Source organism: Limanda limanda, chromosome 23 (assembly GCF_963576545.1).
Source record: "Limanda limanda chromosome 23, fLimLim1.1, whole genome shotgun sequence".
In the NCBI taxonomy this organism is placed as follows: Eukaryota; Metazoa; Chordata; class Actinopteri; order Pleuronectiformes; family Pleuronectidae; genus Limanda; species Limanda limanda.
In genome coordinates, this window is record NC_083658.1 from 4,191,152 (window position 1) to 4,212,513 (window position 21,362).

At 45.2% G+C, this 21,362-nt stretch overlaps 1 protein-coding gene across 1 annotated transcript in view; it reads left to right on the forward strand.

The window, feature by feature from the left end:
• zranb3 (zinc finger, RAN-binding domain containing 3) overlaps positions 1-21,362 on the forward strand; it is a 67,451-nt gene that overhangs the window by 19,582 nt on the left and 26,507 nt on the right. Inside the window, exons 8-14 of the mRNA XM_061067107.1 lie at positions 824-958; positions 5,082-5,201; positions 9,024-9,143; positions 9,803-9,982; positions 10,355-10,531; positions 11,818-12,274; positions 16,653-16,961. Coding sequence (XP_060923090.1) covers positions 824-958; positions 5,082-5,201; positions 9,024-9,143; positions 9,803-9,982; positions 10,355-10,531; positions 11,818-12,274; positions 16,653-16,961 — 1,498 coding nt within the window. The remainder of the gene's footprint in view (positions 1-823; positions 959-5,081; positions 5,202-9,023; positions 9,144-9,802; positions 9,983-10,354; positions 10,532-11,817; positions 12,275-16,652; positions 16,962-21,362) is intronic.

Genomic DNA, 21,362 nt, shown 5'->3' on the forward strand with positions numbered 1-21,362 from the left:
CTCGCTCCTGTGGAACTTTTACACGTTTTTTCTTTTTTTTTTTTGGTGTGTCATCTTGCAGCCTGGATTTAGACAGATTCCATGCAGTGTTCATGCAAAAATAACCCTTCATGACAAAGTGGTTTACGGTTAGACAATTTAATAAGGAAGACGTGGGTTGTTCATTGTCTTCCAAAGCACTTGAAATTATTAGTTATTGCAGGAAAATTGAATCAAACATACGGCATGCTGCTTTTCTTGTCAGATTTCCGCGTGACGCACAATGTGCTGAAGCCTGCTGTTAATGAACTCACTTCTGTGTGAGGCCTGTTTTTATGATAAACAGGTCTAACCTACATGTGGACAACAACCGACGGCCTCTCCCTGTGCGTCTCGTTTCTGAGCTCAACGCAGCATATGCTACCGTTCGCCGGGAGCCGCTCCCACTGCGATCCTCTCCGCTCCACACTCCGCCTTAAATACTCCTCGCCAATCACCTTGAGAGCACGCGAGCCCTCTTTGATTTATTGTACCGGCCCGCTCGCTTCTCCATCTTCGACCCCAGCTTGTCACAAGCAGGCTATAATTGGGAGACGCTCATGACCCACCTAACACAGCAGCCCAGTCAGAGGGGGTGGCATCCTTGGGAATTCTCCCCCTCTCTCTCTCTCTCTCTCATTTTTTCCCCCCTCTTCCAGGGAAAGTAGGACACCCAGCAGCACCATTAATTGTTCTGCCCTTTATACCTCAAAAACAGTAGCGAACAAGAGAGAGTGAGAGAGAAGGGTGGATGATGGAAGAAAGGAAGCCGCCTCACCGTTCTCTGTGCTCTCCTTGTTTCCAGGAGGCCTCAGCCAGCTTCGCCAAGTGGGAGAGACTGATGAAGGGACTGGGGTCGGGGGTCTCCGCCACGGACAACCCCTTCACCGAGGTCATGGGGCTGGTCACACAGATGTACAAACAAACAGCCATAGCCAAGGTAATGGGAAAGCAGCTGGTCTCGGAGTATCTTGTCATTATCCTCTGCAGTGTATCTTCAAGGCTGAAGTTCAGCTTTATCTTTCTGAATCCTACTTACAAGTGTTGTGTGGGTGTATCCAAATATTTTTTTCGATATATTTATTCATGTGCGATAGAGGTCTATGTTTGTCCCCAAACTTGATAATTAAAACATTTTGAATTAAAAACACATCCGGCAGCCACACTGTTACACTGGCTGATGTGTTCCCTCATTAGCATGAACACACTCGTTTTAAATAAATCCTAAATACGCTGTCCTGCTGCTGTGAATACTCACTCTAGCACCAAGTGTTTGTGTATCCCTACATGAAAATAGTCTCTTAAAAAAGCACGATTAACTCCAGTTTGAGTGATTTTTGTTTAAAACTAGTGTCCAGCTGCTTAAGTGAGTTATTTCTGAATTTTTCCAACAATGTCACAGATATTTCTGACCCATTTATTAAAGATCTTCATTAGGAACCTGTGGGTTTGGTGCTGACTAACACAGATAACCTCTCCTTTAAACTCCATAGTAGTTTGATGGCTGGATGCTGAGAGTTCATCTCAGCGCATTTGTACCTAATGCACTCAAACCTTTATAGACAGCGAGCTATAGTCAAAATCTAACATTAGCTACTATCAGCTTTATTATCAAAGAGGCAGAAATAGAGTTGAACATTTCAGCAGCTCAGAAAACGCAGGATTCAGCATCATTCAGGGAGCGGGTTGGATCTCAAGCTTTGACCAGGGGGTAAAATGTGGATCATATTGAAAGTAAAGTAGGGCTGGGCAAGTTAACTCGTTTTAATCGAGTTAACTCAAGTGATGAGTTATCTCGATTGTTTATCCGCCAATTATTTTCTTTTTTCCTGTTCTGCAGCAGTCAGCAACAGACTTTCACAAAATAAAAGCCTGACTTTCACAATAAAACAATAAATAATCAAACCTGAGTTAATGCGAGATAAAATAATTAATCGAGTTAACTCATCACTTGAGTTAACTCGATTAAAACGAGTTAACTTGCCCAGCCCTAAAATAAAGTAAATCAGATTTATGCAGACAGGAAGAAAACAGGTGCAAGTATAAGATGGACAAGATAGATGGATTTTTGACCAGTTTAAAGAGGGAAAGTTATTTTCTTTTGTGTCTGCAGCCAAGTATCTGTAGGAATTCCATGCTTATTGGGATAAAATAGGCAACCGCATGCCCTACATTTAGTTAGGAAACAGGGTTTGTGATTTCTAATTGAGTTTCTAATGGAAGTGATAGGTGGATAAAACCCATTAATAAAGTTTATCTGAAGTTATTTTCATTTTCTTTACTCTGTGTAGCGGCCTTGGGTACCTTGAAAGGCTCTCTGCAAACCTAAGTTATTATTATTACAATACGCAGCTTCAGCAGTCTGGGGTTGACAAATCTGATTTATATCTTCAGACGTTTTTTATGCCAAATTCTGTTTGTGTTACTGTCTCCTATTTGTCACACTGACAGTTCATCAGGGCGGCTTCTTTTATTTGCCAGTAACCTTTGTCTATTTGTCACAACTACAAACGCTCCCCAACTCCAACCATTTGTCATTACCATTTACAAAACGCCCATAAAAAAAACAAGGGGTGGTCCCCTCATCGTAATGTTTTGTTATTGTTTGGGGATGATGTCTGAGAACTCTGGCAATCTGGGCAAGATTAATACTACTGCAGTTTTAAAAAATGAACTCCAGGAAATGTCTGACCCGTTCATGAAAACACAAAACAACAAATACAACCCAAACAATAAAGCTTTAAATATGGAGCGTATGTTTTCTCCGTTTTCCCAGTTGAGGAAAAGGTGACTTGATGGCACCAGCGCATCACGATCAGAGCGCTCGTCCGACCCCTCGGGGAGATTTCACAGGAAAGCATCGCCATGGTAACAGGGCCCTAATGGTCGCCAGTGAAAGCACTTAGACAAAGTAGGGAGTTATAACAGAGGTATTATTTAGTTGTGTCCAGCCCGGCATGATTACACCTTATCTCAAAGTTACACACCGCAACAGCATCGCTGTGATGTTGTTGCTATGGAAACTCCGTCAGCTCTCAGCTTGAAGAGACTTTTTTTTTTTTTAATGAGAGAAATAAGCAATGTGGGGAGGTGGCTGGATGCATAGAGGATGAGGAAGGTTGGGATCAGAGCCACTGGTGACGAGGTTATAACAAGTGTTTACGTTTCCTCTTCCTCAGAGGAGACATATTTTAAGTTTCCCACCTCTGATCAGGTCCCAGCTTCTCTTATCTTGATGCTAAGAGGTAGTTCCTGTAGTTGAGTCCACATTTCCTCCAACTATCGTATCCCTCTCCGATCATCTTCCACGGTCCAGGGCTGGCATTCCTCTCAATTAGCCCGACGCCCTCAGCCGTGAGGAGCGTGGCCCCTAGGTTAACGAAGACCGGAGATAACCAGCGAATCCAATCATCGACGCGCTACCTGCTCAGCCTGCCTCCAAGCTTGGATCTTTTTTTGTGCCTGGCGTTGTTTGCTGATTGGATTTCTGCTCAGTTTAGCCTAACACCGGACCTCCTTTCATTACAAAGCCCCCCCCCCGCCCACTCGCCCACCTCAAAGCCGATACCACCGGTCCAGCCTCATTTCCTCTCTTATCGGTTTTTAGACTCAGACACACTGTCTTTACTTCAGAGGAAAAAAAATAGGTCCTCTCTTCTTCTCTTGGATCATGGGGACGGGTGGACTGGTGTGATAGATTCACACATCTATGTCACTCTGACGAGCGCCACGGCCCCTGCCCGCCTGCCAGTCTGCCTTGCGACGGAGCTGCCAAACGCCTTTGGGGTATTTTTATTGCTTTACCCGCCAAGCATCTGCTCCCAATTACCCAGAGAGGACAGCTCTGATGCTGGACTTTAAAGCGAGCTAACGGGCCGCTTCAGACAGCCGAGAAGTTGGTGCACTAATTAAACTCAGCGGAAGGAAGCCGGTGAAGCCAGGCCGTCAGTAATGAGGACCGCCCAGATCAGAACGGGGTCGGCAGGCCTGGCGGTGAGATTCATTATCAGGCGCATTGGCTAATTATCAGCAAGGCAAAGCAGAGGTTCTCCCACCAGAGCAGGTGTAATGGCTGCAGAGGTTGTCAGGTTGCAGGAGGTGTGGAGATTATAAGTGTGGGGATTCACACCGTGGAGAAAGGCCTGTCTCCAAAACCGTCTAGTAAGGGCTCTGTTCAAGTCAAATCAGACCTCGGTATTTCTCACTAGTTGGTGCTATTCTTGGGAGCTGTTTGGCCCGGGGCTCTGCAATGAGCCGAGCCCGGCTGCTCAATGACACGCTCGTACAGCACATCCTCTCCAGCTCTGCAGCCGGCGGCGGCAGCGGCCACGGCCATCACAGTGTGATCGCCGGGCAGCAGTGCACGGTGAATTGATAGATACGGAGACCTGCAGGGTACAGTTAACTCACTCGCACTTCTGCAGCTTCCGTGCTTTTTTGGGATTGTTAGCCTCGCCGCTGTCAATCGAGGTCGGACGCTTCGGCAGAAACGAACGCGGTGCTGTTAAATCTGGGCTGTGATGTTTATCAAGCATTGTTGCCACTTGGCTCCATAAATAAAACAAGACTAACAGGTAGAACAAATGCCAGGCATCGATAAAAAAAAACAGGCTGGAGTGGAGCGCCTGAGAAGTAGGATGTTTGTTTTAATTCAATTAGAAAAAGGGGCTTTTTGTTTTCTTAAATGATAGATTCTGGGATTCATTAAATCGTCGGATCCAACGGGGACATTTCTTGTATGTGGCGTCGACGACCCCTCCCCGAAGAAAAGGAGCGCACACACCAATCATATCTCCAAGTTGTGACTTATTGATTTGCTCTCACTATCTGCGAGCTGACAAACGCGCCCCAGCCGCTCTGTGTGCTCTATCCTTTTAAAGTCTGGATCCCTGGCATTCAATAGGGAATCGATCACACAGAAAGGATGCCGCGGTGATTAATTGACTTCTCCACTGATCTAGCTGATTCCTCTGTGTGCGGTCGACCAGTAAAGTGATGGATTCAGTGGCTCCCTTTCATCTGTGTCTATTTCTGTATGTGCCTGTGTTTGTGTGTGTGGCCAGGCGGGAGCTGTGAAGGACTACATCAAGATGATGCTGGAGGCCGAGCAGCTGAAGTTCCTGGTGTTCGCCCACCACCTCACCATGCTGCAGGCCTGCACCGAGGCCGTCATCGAGGCCAAGGTAACCGCGGGCCGGCCACACGTTACTGGATCCTCTCAAAAACACACGTTAAGAGACAATATGATTCACTGTACATTACACGTCAGCTTCTCCTGTCTTGATCGCTATGGTCACTGTCTCCAAAAGGAAGAAATTCTTCCATATCACCCGCACAGCCTCTGAAATCTTTGGTCTCCCCACCCCTTAAACTTTTTAGATCCTAGTTAAAACCATCTCTCTCCATATCGCACAGCCTCGTTCATCCCTTTGTGCATTTTTTCTTCCATACTCTTCTGATTAACAGGCAGATGCAGGATGCTACGTCTTCATGAAGTTTCCTCCCCTCTGCCACAGCAGCTCTGAACACAATAGCCGTCTGATTACAGGGACACGCTCATCTATTCATGGATCTGTGCGTATACATATGGATTTACATGGACCTTTCTATGTGTGAGTGTCTCAGGGAGGATGGATTTCTCTTAATTACCAATACGTGGACAATGCGTATAATTAGCCCTGTTTCACTGCTGGAACCTCACGCCTCCATCACATGCATCCATCGTGATGAATTCCTGGAACTGAATTAACACTCATTTCAAGTTCAAGGTGCTTGCAGAGGTCGATGGTGATCTCACAGCAAAAAAGACGACCTGAGCATCTGAACGGCCCCAGGACAACTAGTACCACCCAAAAAGAATATACAGTTATTGCAGTGGCCAGAAATACAAAGACGACTCAATATTATAGAACAGTAAGGATCACAATGCACATAGTGAGGCCTAGGACTATAAATAAAGATGGACGATGCATCTCCACTTCCTCCCTCTATCCAGGAATGAAGCTAAAATATCCTAAATTCCAACTATTGTAAAGCCCTAATTCTAAAACTACAAATCTAGATTTGACAGTAGAGTCACCAAAGAGATTTGGTGATTAATGGATTTGCCGATTGCTTTGAATTTGTTTTATTTTATGTACATGTAGATTGACTTAAAGCAGGAACATGTAAAATGCTAAAATGAGTTTTTATCAGCGAGAGTCAGAAAGAAATCCGCCTCCTGTTCCTTTTCACCCTATACAACAAACTGCTCTTAAAAAGTTTCTTCTCACCTTCAACCTCCAAGCCTGGGTAAAAAACAGTCCTAGAATTCATATTGGTGTTGCAGTGATCACTTAGCAACAAGAGGGAGCACTAGTTTTACATGCTTGATATTTCATTTTGGCATAAATGTTCATTTCTGTCATTTCCATTTAAGAGATTCAAGTTGTTTCCAGCTGCACAGACCTGAATTGGCCATTAAGGGTAACCTGGAAGTACTAAATGTGCAGAATGTGTTCATATTTCACTGCTGCTTCCTGGATAACCAGAGGTAATTGGGCCCTTACTTGATTTTTATTCCTTCATCCATAGTCCCGCTGTGTTTATAAGTCAAATCCCTGCCATCCATGATTAACTTAGACAAAGTGCTGAGCTCTAAGTTAGGCTTGTGCTTCGGCAGGGGAATACACAGCAGATGTTAAAAGTCATGAATTATTTACTTCTTCCACTTATGCACCGAAGTCAGGTGCAATATTTAGATAATTACAAATTAGAATTTTTAAACACTGGAACTAAAGTTATTCTCTTAATCATCATCTGAGCGCGTCACGTTCCTTTTTTCTTCTTCTTTTTCCTCCTCAACTCTTCCTCCTCCCTGAGAAGAAAGTAAACTTTAACTTCCGCAACTCATCTGCAAAGCTGCATTTCACAAGTCGTCGCGAGCAAAAAGTCGTCGCTGGCAACCTGTGAGAGTTCAAGTGTGCGTCTGCGTACGTGTGTGGCGCAGGGGTCGAGGAGGTGTTGCCTGAACGCGGTGCAGTGGTACGACGTGCGATCGCACTTTACCCCGCGACGCGCTCGTTCTCTGGTTGCATTCGCACTCCTCAATTAACAGAGAGCGGCTAAAAAAAGCAGCGACAGGCAGCGCGCCGTGATGAGAGGTTTGTCAGAGACGCTGTCGCACTTTCGCATTTCTCACCAGGTGTCGAACTGGTTGGAAGGTTGTTTAGTGAAGCTGTGAATTTTTTTTTTGAAACTAGCAAATACTAAACACAAGACAAGCAACTTTTGTGAGACAGCAGATTCATTCTATATTTTTTTTAATGTTATTTAACTTTTCATTAAAGGGACTCTTACCTTTGTTGCATTTTTACACTTTTTGTGGATAAGGTTAAATTGGTATTAATAAGGTAATGACACTCTAAAATGCAAGACAGACCCACCAGGAGTAAAAACAAACAATTATTTCCCTCTCATAATATTTAGTGAAAACTTCAACCAATAAAATTCTTCGGACCGAAGGACCTTATTGGCCGACAGACCTGTCTGTTTGCTGCATGGACATGCAGGTTTTCCGTCTGCTTCTTGTGGCGCATTCGGGCCCGCGTCACCAAGGCATGTGAATGTAAATGTATATAACTTACCGAATCCATTGCTTTGGTAAACAAAAACTCACGTGCATGCGCGGAGGCAGTAATTGTAAGTCTGCTTGTAAATAAAGTTTCTTCAAAAAAACACCGCGGATGGGAACGAGGGGGTGGGGCCTTGGAGGAAGGTGAATGTGCTGTAATTCTCAAATGCAACAAAGGTAAGAGTCCCTTTAATGACGTTTGCGTTAATTATTTCATCTTGTGAAGCCCTTTCCAATTGTTTTGAAAAGAAAGTGCTTCCGAAAATAAAGTTGATTGTTATTATCACGATTAGTTCTGCTTATAAATTTGACATTTTGTTTTTGCCGGAAATGTCAGCCAGTCCTCTGTGGTCTCGCTCAGCACGGTTCTCCTTCATATTCATGCAGTTACAGTTACATTCACACGTGGGAGTTGCGCCGCACACAAACACACTCTCCCACCGCCGGCCACCGAGCATCTCTGCAGGAGCGGAGAGCCCGAATCAAAAAAGAGTGCGTTCGTGCATTAGCAGCACAGTGAATGTCAACTTCCAGTGCAGGTTTAATGATCATGCAAACCACTGCTCTCTTTGTCTGGACTCACATAATGTCACAAAATATTGTGTTAGTGCCGCATTTCCTTTCCACTCAAAGGAGATGTTTTCATTGAACGCTACCGTTTCAGAGTTTTCTATTCATTGCTTTTATTCACACCTCATGTCATTGAAACATCTACAGAGTGGAAAGCAGGATAACATAGAAAAGCTCATCTCCTTTAGTGTTCCAGCACCAGCTTTTTAAATGGGGACAATACCATCGCTCGCTAAATGTGGGAACGTTTAAATGGGAAGTTCAAACAACCTCAGTTACATTATCTACTCCTATTGTTTGCATGATCCTTCCTGAGATGCATGAGCATAAAGGAGAGAGGTTCCCCCCCCCCCGATCACAGCCAGATCCAGTACAGCGGCGACAAAATAATGTAACCTCTCTATTTGGCACAAAAGACCTTGTTTGTCCGGCTTTGAACATTTTGAATTATGTTCTTTATTTTGGTCCAGAAAAGTTGAATCCGTAAGAACTTGGTTTGGGGTTATCCATCTGTATTTTTTAGTTTCTTTGTTTGTTTGTTAGCAGGATTATACAAAAACTACTCAACCGATTTCCGTAAAAAATGTGAAGGGATGGGACATGATAAAAGGAAGAACCCATTAAAATGTTCATTGTTCTCATCCTGCAATTATCAAAGCTTTACCTGCTTTCTTTTGAAAAGAGGCGCAAAGCTGAAAGCCTCTAAAAATCAACACCTCATCTACAGTCCACCGTGTTGCAGGCGTTCCATTGGCTGGCATCACTTCCTGGTTTCACTTCACCACTGAATTGAGTTTTCCATCTGTTGTCTCTGCTCCGTCAGGCCGGTTACATCCGTATCGACGGCAGTGTCCCGTCCTCGGAACGAATCCAGCTCGTGCACAAGTTTCAGAGCGACCCTCAGACCCGGGTGGCCGTCCTCAGCATCCAGGCTGCCGGCCAGGTATTCAATACACACACACACACACACACATTTATACATCTACATGTGTTATTGCTTGTTGATCACCTCAGTTTTTATCAATTTATTTGTATGTCTCCCAAAGATCATTATCCCCAGTTATTTCTCAGTTTGTCATTGAAGTTATCGTATTTCATAAACAACAAGATTCAAAAGCGTTAAACAAAATGTTAATGTAAATTTGGTGCCTAATTAATTTGTAATGAACCGAAACCCATGAAGACAACAGTTTCCTACAGAGTGGCAGAGCTGCTCGGTCATTATAAGAGAACCTAATAAATACCGTTGTTCTGTAATGCAACAATGAAATATTATAATAGAGTCATTTGCTGCGTATTAGCAATGGTGACGACTGTTATTGGTTTTAATGAATAACAATCAAGTAGAAATAAATGCTGAAATTGTTTTATTTACTCTTAATAATAAACTCAGTGACAGCCATTATTCTGAGTGACTGAATATGTGCAGAAATGTGATGCATTCCAGCCGAAGGATATCAGAACTCGAGGCAATTAGCATCTAATATTCTCTTCTCAAACCGGATTTTTAATCAAATGAAATTCCATTGCGGTGGTTAAATTATGTATTTTTGAGTATTGTGTGTGTATGTGTGTGTGTGTGTGTGTGTCTCTGCTCTCCAGGGTTTGACTCTCACCGCAGCCAGCCACGTGGTGTTCGCCGAGCTCTACTGGAACCCCGGTCACATCAAGCAGGCGGAAGACCGAGCCCACCGCATCGGGCAGACGGCCTCGGTCAACGTGCACTACCTCATCGCCAAGGGCACCTTCGACACGGTCATGTGGTCCATGCTCAACAGGAAGGTAACGGGAGATGAACTCTGTGGCAGCAACCACCTCTGATCTGTATTTCACCAGTTAACTGTTGGTGTCACATTTAACGTGGATAATAAATCAGTGAAATTGGACCTGATCTCACTTTTATTGCTCCTGTATTGACACTCTCACACACGTGTCTCCTGTATTTAGCTGTTTATAATGTATGCACGCCTGAATAAAGTTTGACACGTGTGTGAAATTGATTTGCATGTAAGCACAGGCTTCAGGGATTTTAATTAATAATCATAGCTGTTGTGATTTGTAATTAAAACTGAATTATTCCACACAAACGTGATACAGCTCATTATGGAACCGACTTTGAAAAACAAAAATCTGAATTTTCCCAACGTCGCTTAGGAAACGGTGACGGGCAGCACGCTGAACGGGAGGAAGGAGTACCTGAAGGCCGACGAGGGGGACAAGGACAAGTGGGAGTTCCTCAACTTCGCCGACGCGTGGACGCCGAGCGAGATGGTCCTGCCGCCGCTGGAGGGAAACTCCGGGGACGGGAAAGACGATCTGTTCTTCTCTCATGTGAGTCAGCGGGAAGACGTCATCACAAACTATTTTACCCCTGTTGTGTTTTCAGTGCTGTTATATTTCTCTTTGTCTTACTGTGGGAAGGATTACTTAAAATCTACTTAAAGGTTCGTGATCGCCCCCTGGTGGCTGGCGACTGTACAGGTTAACTACCCCGGGTTCTCCTCGTTATTGGGTCGGACATAAACCAAACTAAAAACAGCAATTTCTCTCCAAGATGGTTTCAGTCATTTTAGATCACACAAAAGAAGGCACAAATCTTATTCAGATACACATTCACAAATTGCACTACACACACACATACATAGAGATACAGTGTCACATCTTTCCACAGACATTTTATAAATAATACTGTTCCAGTAAAACCTCCATACCTTAAAAGAAGCTGAAGGAGCTAGAGTGCGAATAAATGTATATACTAAACATGCCATAAAAATCATGGACCATTTGAAATCTAGGATTATATTTGGAGTCGAGTATTCGTGGCAATCAAGGTAAGTGGGTATTTTTCTCGATGACTAATCAGGAAAGAATCAAGACTTAATTTGTCCTGCAGAAGGCCGTCAGTCACTCACAACATTGACGTCATCGCTGCAAGAAAAAATGACAAGTTCTTATATTACTGCTGAAGTCAAGGGGGGGGGGGTAAAGATGTGAGGAACTTTGCAGGCGCTAGCATTATGTCTTTAGATCCTTTATTCATTGTAAGTACCAAATATTGTATTTAAGAGTCATGTCCAGTAAAAAATATAGAAACAAATCCCCAGTACAATAAATGCAGGTAAATAAATAATGTCCCATTCGCACAATGTCCCCAGTAGGTTGTCCTTGTTCTCCTTGTCTCTTCCCATGTCTTCACCAAACTGAAACACACAGTATGACATACTTCTTCTTCTGTGTGAGTCGCCCTTTTGTTTCTCTCCCTGCTCCATATTCAGTGTCTGTGGAACCTACAGAACCTATAAGTCAGTTTTTCTCCCTGTGCTGTAAATCAGTTTGAGAAATGATAGCCGAGGAATTGCCCCCTTTAAACTAAATTGTACAACTTGCAGTAAGTCGCACAATAAATTGAGGCTGAGCCTGTAACTAACTGAATCTGAATATTCACCTGTCAGCTACTGAAAGGTGCAAAGCTACAGTGAGTCACTCGACATGAACTCCGGAACAAACAGAGGGTAAAATTGCTTTGTGACAATGATGATAAAAAGGAATTCATCACAAGGTTGCTTTATCTTAACATTGTTCTATGGAGAGTAAAACTTGAACTTTTTTTTCCGCAGTTTGAGAAAGACAAGCAGCATGACATACGTTCCTTCTTCTCCCCGGGCACGGAGAGGAAGAGGAAGAGAACAGGAGATGAAGAAACATCTCCATCCATCTCTTCAGAGACGACTAAGGCACCGGCCGGCAGCAGCAGGAGCTCGGAGAGGAGGAGAGGAAAGTCCCAAGCTGCCACCACACCAGACCAGGACTTCTCCCCACAGCAGAAGAGGCTGCGCACCCAGCATCCCAGCCCGAGCCCCCGGTCTCGATTTGAGGGGAAGAGGAGGTCGGCGGCTGGGGGGATCGGCGCCGGAAGCCCCCTCTCCCCGAGTTCCTTCATGACCCCGCGGATGCTCTCGGCGCCCGGACCCTCGACCGGGCCGTGGGCCTGTGGGTCCTGCACCTACTCCAACAGCAGCCTGCTGCCCTACTGCGAGATGTGCGAGTTCCCGCGCTCTTCTCCCGCCAAACCAGGTATGATTAGGAAGCAATAAACAAATAAAGACAAATCATCTAATCTATAATCCCCTAATGTGTGTGTGTATCTGCCTGTGTGTCCCTCTCATTTCTTCTTTTTTTATTAATTCTTAAACCACTGTTTGCAAAACACAGGAAAAATGCCAATAATTCCATCATCTCTTGTTGTGAAATGCAGCAAACGAAACTGAAATCCATTCATTGCATTATTTTCCCTCCCGTCAATATCAATCGTAGCAGTCTGTTGACATAATAGTTTTGAACAGCGTTACAGATTTCACCAGATGGAGATGCATGATAGCGAGAAGATGGAGGCACGCTTGCCAGAGTCTGAAATAGCTCTGTTAGGAGAATATTGTCTGTCTCTCCCTTTCTCTCTCTCTTTTTTCTCTCTCGATCTCTCTCTCTCTTTCTCCCTCGCTCTCTGCAGATGACAAGGACACAGTATAATTCTCACCTGTCAAATGGAGAGAGAGGGAGAGAGAGTGCAGGCGCCTTCTATTGCCGCGAAGGAACTTGGGGAAAAGTTGAGCCGGCTCGAGCTGATATCTCTGACAGCCTATGATTGTATTCTGCAAGAAGGGGGGGGGGGGGGGGAGTGGTTCTGACCTGGCACGCTGCAGGTCCACGCTCTTTAGATGTCTGAGATGCATCAGATCATCTCGGAGACGTCTTAAAAAAAAGTGTACGACAATTCTGATGCAGGTTCGGCAGCAATGACAACGAGGCAGAGTGAGTTTGAGTATTAGAAGCCCTAATGAGACAGAGAAATCGATATATCTTCACACCTTGCTCCTGGTTTTACGGCCAGAACATTCAATAGATATAAACATGACGAGACAACATGCAGATCAGCCTGTCTGAAGAGAACAAAGATCTCAAACTTAAGATGCACGATCCTGAAAAGAGATGGAGGCGCGAAAACATCACAAAAACAAAGAAAAGAGCAAATTCTAATATTTACATATGAAAACGATCTTTCCTTTCCCCCCTGTTTACCCCATCTCTCCACCTGTTCAATAAACACTGGTGTGTTTGCGGCTTGGTCCAGTTGAAGTGAGGATAGCACACTTAAAACACACTGTTCAGACAAGAATAAACACACACACACACATTTTTCAACAGATTTCACCCGTCACACACACACACACATCTCATGCAGCAGATGCTTGATAACTATTCGGCAATCACACCCTCTTCTTTGTCACAGGCGGCTCTCTGCATTCACAGCAGCAGGCCGTGTCAGCTCACTAGACGCAGGGAATTTAACAACCTGCTAAATTTGTAAATGACAGACTGTGCTGAAAAATAACAACTGTATTTACGGAGAAATCTCTCAACTTGGCACCGCAACTCTCGGCTGGTGGAAAATTGCGAGAAGATAATCAGCTCGGAGCCCCGTGGCACGACTCGAGAAATGTTATCGCTTCGGGAGCAACGGTTTCTCACAACAGATGCAAAGGAAGCTGTGACACCGTGTCACAAGTGGCATCGCTGGGATGAGGACGTGTTGCTCAGCATCCGGAGGTATCGGCACGTGACAGAGCGTCAGAGCTTCGTGTTTAATGAAACAGAACAGACGAGAATAACACAAACCAGCAGCTGTAGAAGAAGAATGCAGGAGGATATTGGTCTGTTTGTGCCGGAGGGAAATTAAGAAATTAAAAGGAAAGAAAGATTTATAATGATTTGATGAAAAAACGTTGGAGCTGGATGTGAAAAAAAAAAGAAAAAGGCAGAAATGTCCGGTCAGAGGACGGCTGCTAAATGTCGAAGTGGAGTCGCTGGAGTTCACTTTGCCTGATTCCGTTCTTGAAATCCATGATAATTTCCGAAATAATTGGTCCTAAAAAATCCTAAAGTGAAATCCAAAGCTTGACAGCGCTGCCATGAGCAGTTGCTGAGCTGTAATTGGACACTTGCCTGTTTGAGTGGAGGAGTTTAGCAAACGGTGAAAAGACGTTTATTTAAAATTTTGGAGACATCCTTGGATAGCTGTCGCTTTTTTTTTTATGCAACTCGTTGGGACCATGCGATTTAAAAGTTTGGCTTTTCTTTCACCATCACTTCTAATACTTGAATTTATTTTATTGCCGCCAATTATCTGTGTGGCACAAGTTTTTACATTTTTAATCCAAAATTATCAATTTATTAGGAACCAATTGAATCTTGTGCTTCACTGCCGGTACTGTAATTACTTTAAATAAAGCTGTCGTGGATGATTAGCTCCTTATTAAGCGTTCTTTCTCATATGAAGAACTCAGCATGAGATCGTCTGGGTCACACCAACAGGAAATGTTGTACAAAACCAGTTTGCGTTCATCTGAGCTCGCGCTGCAGCTGTGCAGCCACTGGGACATTTTCCTCACATTTTCCTCAGGGTCCAACAGGAAGACTTTGGAAAATTTGGGGGCGAAACTGACTCGGACATTTGCGTTCTCACATAAAATCTCTTTGGGAGGGTTTAGGGCTCATGCGACCGGGTTTTCTTAGATGGTTGAACCAGGGCTTTCCAGTTACTGTGTTTGCAGCTACTATTTAATTTCATGGGCTGAGAGCGTGGGCTTGGTTCGGTCCTTCAGCTCTTTCACCAGATGACCAGCAATTTTTCTCGCGGCGACTAGTGTTCGAGGAAGAGGGCCATTTGGTTTTTCTCCTGGCACTCGACAGCTCTCAGCCAGCACTCTGCCCCTGTCCTGCTGTTTAGTATTTAACAACAGAATGGAGTTGAATGAGCTCCCAGTGCTTTCCTGTTCTTTGATCTGTCTTTGTCGCCGACTCGGCTCCCTGCAGACTTCACTACAAGCCTCTCCTGCTTTATTCAGTAGGAGGGATCTATTTTTATGCAAGTCCTCATGAGGTTAAGTCACTGGCTCATACATGTACATGGGATCACATGCTTTTCGAATGTATCTGTGCAGAGTAGTAGGTTTGTGTGTGGGTGGAACCTTATCCAGGCCTTATAGACATAATGGGGCTCTTACCGCAGGGGCCCGGGACTAGGGGGTCGCCTGGTGAAGTCGAGGCACGGCCCTGCAGGATTTCCCCCCGTTAACATCTTCCTCGGAGGGGACAGCTTAACACAAATTGAGCCGTCTCGCTCGGCTTGTTAGTGAGGGGGGGGCAGCGGCGGGGCCAGGAGCCCGGAGACTCGGATGACATTTGAGGGAGCCGACTTAGAGGCTGGCCTTTTGAAGAAACAAGCCACAGAGAGGCGGGATCACTAATTAGCCCTCTGCGTCGCCCAAGTCTCACAACTTACTGTCTTGTTAGACTTCACACCTCAAGTTCAACAATAATGTGAGAGGATAAGATTTAGATTTAAGGAGGAAAGTCGGGAGAGGAAATTGTGCGGAAGAAGTTTGTACAGAGTGTGAAACTTACATCTGTCTGTTAATGTTATCTTAATATCAGTGGTGGTGCCTCGGAACACGACTTTAAAGACCAATTTTTAAAATAATTTGAAGTCTAGCAACGGTAATGGCTTAATCCCTGCATTCATTAACATTTGTGTGGCTTGGATTTCTGCGTGACCTTAACAGAATTACACCATTCTGCATGAATAAGAATCAGTTCAGCAGGAGTGGAGGTCCAGGGGGAGCTCGGGAGCGCGTCTACAAGGTGCCGTAAGCCTTTCCCCTTTCTTACAAGCCAGATCCACGATTGGCAGTCGGCCATTATCAGCTGTCGGAGCAGCACCCGGGCGCACAGATGCAGCAGTCACCGGTCGTTATTTTGTTTGTATTTGATTGCGCACGATGCAGACGAGCAATTAACAAAACAATGTGACACAAGCATAATTCATTCTCCCGGCAAATTATATTGGCTGTTTGATCCGAGAGCTGGTGCGATGGGGGGGGGGGGTGGGGGGTCAGGCAGGCAGGTGTTCCATCTGCAGCTCTCTGCTTCACTGCCGACATGCTCCTGAGCAACGACAACAGTGTTCCCGGTGCACAGCTCCAGTCAGAGGGCGACAGCCTGCAGGTGATGTGATGATCTGAGAAACACACCTTGGATAATGTTTTATGTTGAACTCTAAATGATAAAGGTTAACATCCTCCCCAGCAGACGTGTGTGTTTACACATTCCACGACATCCGTGCTAATGTCTTTCCATCTCACACAATCACATCCCCTGAAAATCATCAGCAAAGGACTTACGACAGCTAATAATATCACTAATGAGCCATATTGAGTTTTACTTTCATGTCGGCGCTCATTTTGTCACACTGGCACACTCCTCGGATGATGGATATCTCGCTCGGGAATGAAACTCTTCAAAGTCTGATTACACTCTGCAACTCGGCCAATAAAGTGATCTTCATCTTTCTCTCTCTCCCTCTCTCCCTCTCTCCCCCTTTTCCCTGCTGGCTCAGAGCCACCCAGGCCTCGGCGCCCCCCCCCGGCCGAGAGGGACCAGACGTGCGTCGTCCTCTCCAGCTCCGACAGCGAGCCGGAGTTCAGCCCGGGAAAAGCCCGGCGTCCGAAACCCTGCAAAGACAAACAGAGCGAGGAGGGGGAGGAGGAGGAGGAGAAAGGGAAGGATGAACTGCTGAAAGACAAACAGAGGCTAGGAGAAGCAGAGGAGGAGGACAAGCGGCGGCTCAAAGGCAAACAATCAGCGGGAGAGCGAGGCGACAACGTGGCTGGCGGCGGCAGCTGCCCCCCCCCTGACCACACACCGGGTAATCCCACCTGCAATCTTCTCCTTTTCATATCTAGGGAAATTGACTGGTGCTTCATTGTCACCTGCCCATCTAATGCTGTTTAATATCATCACTTCAAACCAATAAGGGACTATATCTCATTCCATATGGGGCTAGGCGTTATTATTCATACTATTATTAGTATCTAGTTTGGCATATTGCCTATTTCGGCACTCAAGAAGCTCCAGAGTGCAGCTTGTTGAATCAGGCGACCTGCTTCCAGTACAGAAATACACACAATGCTCGATAACTGTCCAGCAGGTAACTGATGAGCTCCTGACTGGCTGTTTTTAATAAAGTGAGCCGGTGTCTAATTACATAAAAGGCACAGGCTCCCCCCCCCCACCCCCCGTGCAACCTGTTTTCCCCGTCCACTCTGGTTATATGTGCACATGTCTGCGAGTCTCCGAGGGACGCGAAGAAACAAATTCCCAATTACACAGTGTGTAATATTGCAAATTAAGACCTCTGTGTTCAAGTACTTGTGTCTCGAAGGGATACACAAAGCAATAAATTGCGCTAATTACAAAGAACTAATTACACCGAGTGCAATATGAAGAGCTCTAAAAAAAATTGCCAGACTAGCAGAGTCTAAGAAAAGCCTGTGACCTGGGTGTTGCCTCTGAAAGCGGGCGGACATTTTGGGTCAGAGTTAGTGAAGGATGAAAGTGAGCCGATAGCAGGTACTTAACATGGGAATGAATATTGCCCGAGCCATTTAAGTTTTAACAGGCAGGCTATCAACCCCTTCTCGCCTTTAACTTCCTGAGATTAGTGCGCAACAACTTGGCACATCCCCTTTCCCTCACACACACACGGACACTTTGACATCTATTAGTGCCCAGAGATTGTCAAGTGTTTGATTTCATCGTCTCAGTAGCTGCATGTGCCCCCTAATGGTGGAGGATTGGATCCCTCTGCAGCCTCCCCTGCAGTGCCTTGCCTCTGCCCACACTCAGGCCCCCAAAAACTCTGGAAAGGTGAGCAAAAAGGCTTTTCTTTTAGAAAGAGTACTTTGTTAGCCTTTTTCCCACCAGGGCAGTTGGAGGGCTGGTTCCAAAGCCGGGGCCTATTCTCAAATTTCTCCACATTTAGAATCCGTGCTTCTTGGATGGGAAAATTGTTTTTTTTGGGCTTGAACTAACAACTGCTCTGAGGCTGGGGGGCAGGATTATTGTTGTTACTATCTATCTATCCGTCTGTCCTAGGGGTGTCACGATACCAAAAATTCAGTAGTCGGTGCCAATACCAGTAAAATAACACGATTCTCGATGCCAATTTCGATACCACGGTAAAAAAAAAGTGCATTATTTGGATGTTGTTAATGTCATATACGGTAATTCAATGTGCTTGCGCTGCGCATATTCTGAGGGTTATACGGTAGTTGCGGTCGCATGTGAGTGACGCTTTGTTGTGAGACACGTTATACATTAAATGATACATCTGCCTCACGCCGGGTTTACACCGGACGCTGAAGCGATGCCAAAGCGACTCGTAAGCGCAGCACCAAGCCTTAAATAACAGCTGGCTCCCATCCACTCCCATGCGCCGCTTCAGCTTCCGGTGTAAACAACCATGTGCCGGCGCGCTAAGGATTAGCGCGGAGCGGCGGCGTTGCTTCCGTGTCCGGTGTAAACCCGGCGTCAAACGCAAAGTACTTCCATACACGACTCTTTGTGCCTTTTTAATAAACAAGTCGAGGTGGGGCGAACGCTGCAGCCGCAGTTGCCGTCTTGGTTTTCAGAATGTAAACGTCGAGTGGCGCAGCACCGATGCTAATGCTAAGTTGCTAACAGATGCTGGCATCGAAGCTGACGGTGCCTACGGTGCTTCAAAAACTTGGGCATCGGCATCGTTTTGTTATGTTAGTATCCAAAGGTATCGTAGGTATCGGTTCTCGTGACATCCCTAGTCTGTCCATCCATCCATCCATCTATACATCCATCCATCCATCTATCTATACATCCATCTCTACACCCATACATCTATCTTTACATCTATCTACTGCAGCCATCTGTACATGTATCATCTGTCCGTCCTTTAGCCTTGTTGGTGGTTAGTGAGTTTGTTAGTCACATGCCGTTGCCAGCCTGTCTCCGACCGTGTGGGTTTTAATATGAAACGCAGCAGTTGTCCAGTAAAAGTGACCTATGGGGTCAGCAGCGGTGTCTAATAATTTCCCTCTACCTGCCTGTGGTTTTAGAAGGCAAACCGCAGAGCTGTGGGCCGCCCCCACCTCTTGATTGCTCTGAGATTACTTTCCTCACTGCACAAACAGGCAATCACTCCCGCTCCACCTCTCCGTCTCCCGCCCGCCTCGCTGTCTGCCGCTCCGTCTATCTGCATGAGCCGAACATTTAAAAAACGCGGATACACGTTTTCCTCGAATGTTAGTTCAAATGTTTCCCGCAGCATCAGCTGCAGCCGGGCGTCTTCCCGTTTGAGGAGTGTGGGATTTTCATATCTTTTTGTTTCGATTCCTGCAGAAGATGAGATGACTCAGTCCAATTAGGCGTTGTTTTCTTTCTCTCACAGTAAAATAGCGGATAATTCCCTGGGGGTTTTCTGAAGGCACTGTTCATACTGTGTAAGTGACAGTCTAATAAGACGGCTTTGTAAGATGAATTGCCCCCATTGTATAAATGGCCCACTTAATGCTGCTGGCGCGTTCCACCACTGCAAACTGGGGACATAGTGGTGGTGGTGGTTGTGGTGGGGGGGGGGCGCGCCTTCAACAAATATAGGGTGCACATTGCTGAGCTGCAAGGTTTCATAACAGATGAGGAAGGACAGATATATGAGATTTAGTGAAAATCTATCGTCCTGAGAATGTTTTGGTTCCAGGTTCGTAGATCTATACTTTTGATATTTCCAGCAGCCGCACGTGCTGAGATCAGAACAGCGTGTGCCAGAGCCGGGCAAATTACACCTGGAAGAATGGCAAGAATAAAAATGAAAGATGTGGACGTTGTGCAGCATAGGTCAAGAGGAGGAAATTACTTGTTACAATGATCTCAGCGTGAAACAAAAAGATTTTTAACACCGTATTCCATCACAGATATTAGCCAAGTCAGTGGTGGAAGCTATCATCAATTCTCAAATGTGGGCAGACATTTTAAATATTATCCACTTTTCAGTTTGAGGCTGTAACAGTGAAGAAGAAAGAAATAATTGGTATTAATCAGTGAAGGAAACAGTAGCAGTCTGACGGGAATAAATAAATGAATACAAAATAAACTGTATTATGAATTTATCAAAAAGGACAAACATAACAGAAATATTAAAGGATGATAATATGAAATATCCTTGACTGTTACATCATGTAGAGCTGCCCAACTGTTCAACCGCAACATTAAATCTCGGTTATATTTTCAAAGTACAGACTTTTGGCTTCATTTCCGGATATCTTTATACAGAGTCTATGGTTCAAAGCAGTTGTAATCTGGCTTTCTATTAAACCATGGTACCTTAAAGGTCAAATGTATGGCTCATTTGGGAGCTGACAACCTTAGGAGGGATATCTTTATTCCAGTTTGTTCCAGTATAACCACCATAGACCTCGTCCAGGTACATGCGGCTGCACTTGTTCCACGGAAACAGTCTTGTCCCAGACTGTGTCGGTATTTTACTCCCTTATCAAGCCAAATGGACCCACACACACACACACACACACACACACGCACGCACGAGACAAGGCAGACAACTGGCCACACGAAGTGATTTAAGGCAAGTATCATCAGAGTGTTATAGGTCATTGTCTAAATGAAGCGTGGTCGAGCAGCGGCGGTCTCATTTCCAGCGCCTGACCTTTCCCTGCTCGGCGCTGGCAGGATGAGCAAGCTACACAGCTGACATTAATGACCCGCTCTGTCTTTTCTCTCCCTCTGTTTCTCTCCTCCTGTGACTGTCATTTTATCACTCTCTCTCTCTCTCTCTCTCTCTCGCTCTTTGACTTTCTTGCTGCTCTTCCCGTTGTTCAGCAAATTCTTGGGCAAACTTGTGAAAAATTATTTGGAAGGTGCCTGTCAAAGAAACAGGCTGCAGTGTTACACAATGAAGTGCAACTGATCGCACTCAGGCAGGTTTAAGTATCCACAGGGTTTAGATCCACACAATGTGTTGTGTTATCAAACTAGAGGGGGTGTTAGTCGATGACATGACTCGTTGCCTTTGTCAGAAAAACAAAGCATGACTCTGCAAATGCACTGCTCATTTTTTTCCACCTATTATTAAATCAGAAACCTGAAACTGGTGATCAGGATGTGGTGTGACTGACCAATCAGGTCCAATTTAGGGAGACATCCTGTCTGTATTCCAGTCTGCTGTGTGCTCAACACTGACAATATGGCAAACAAGAAACGAATCCTGACGTGGATGCTA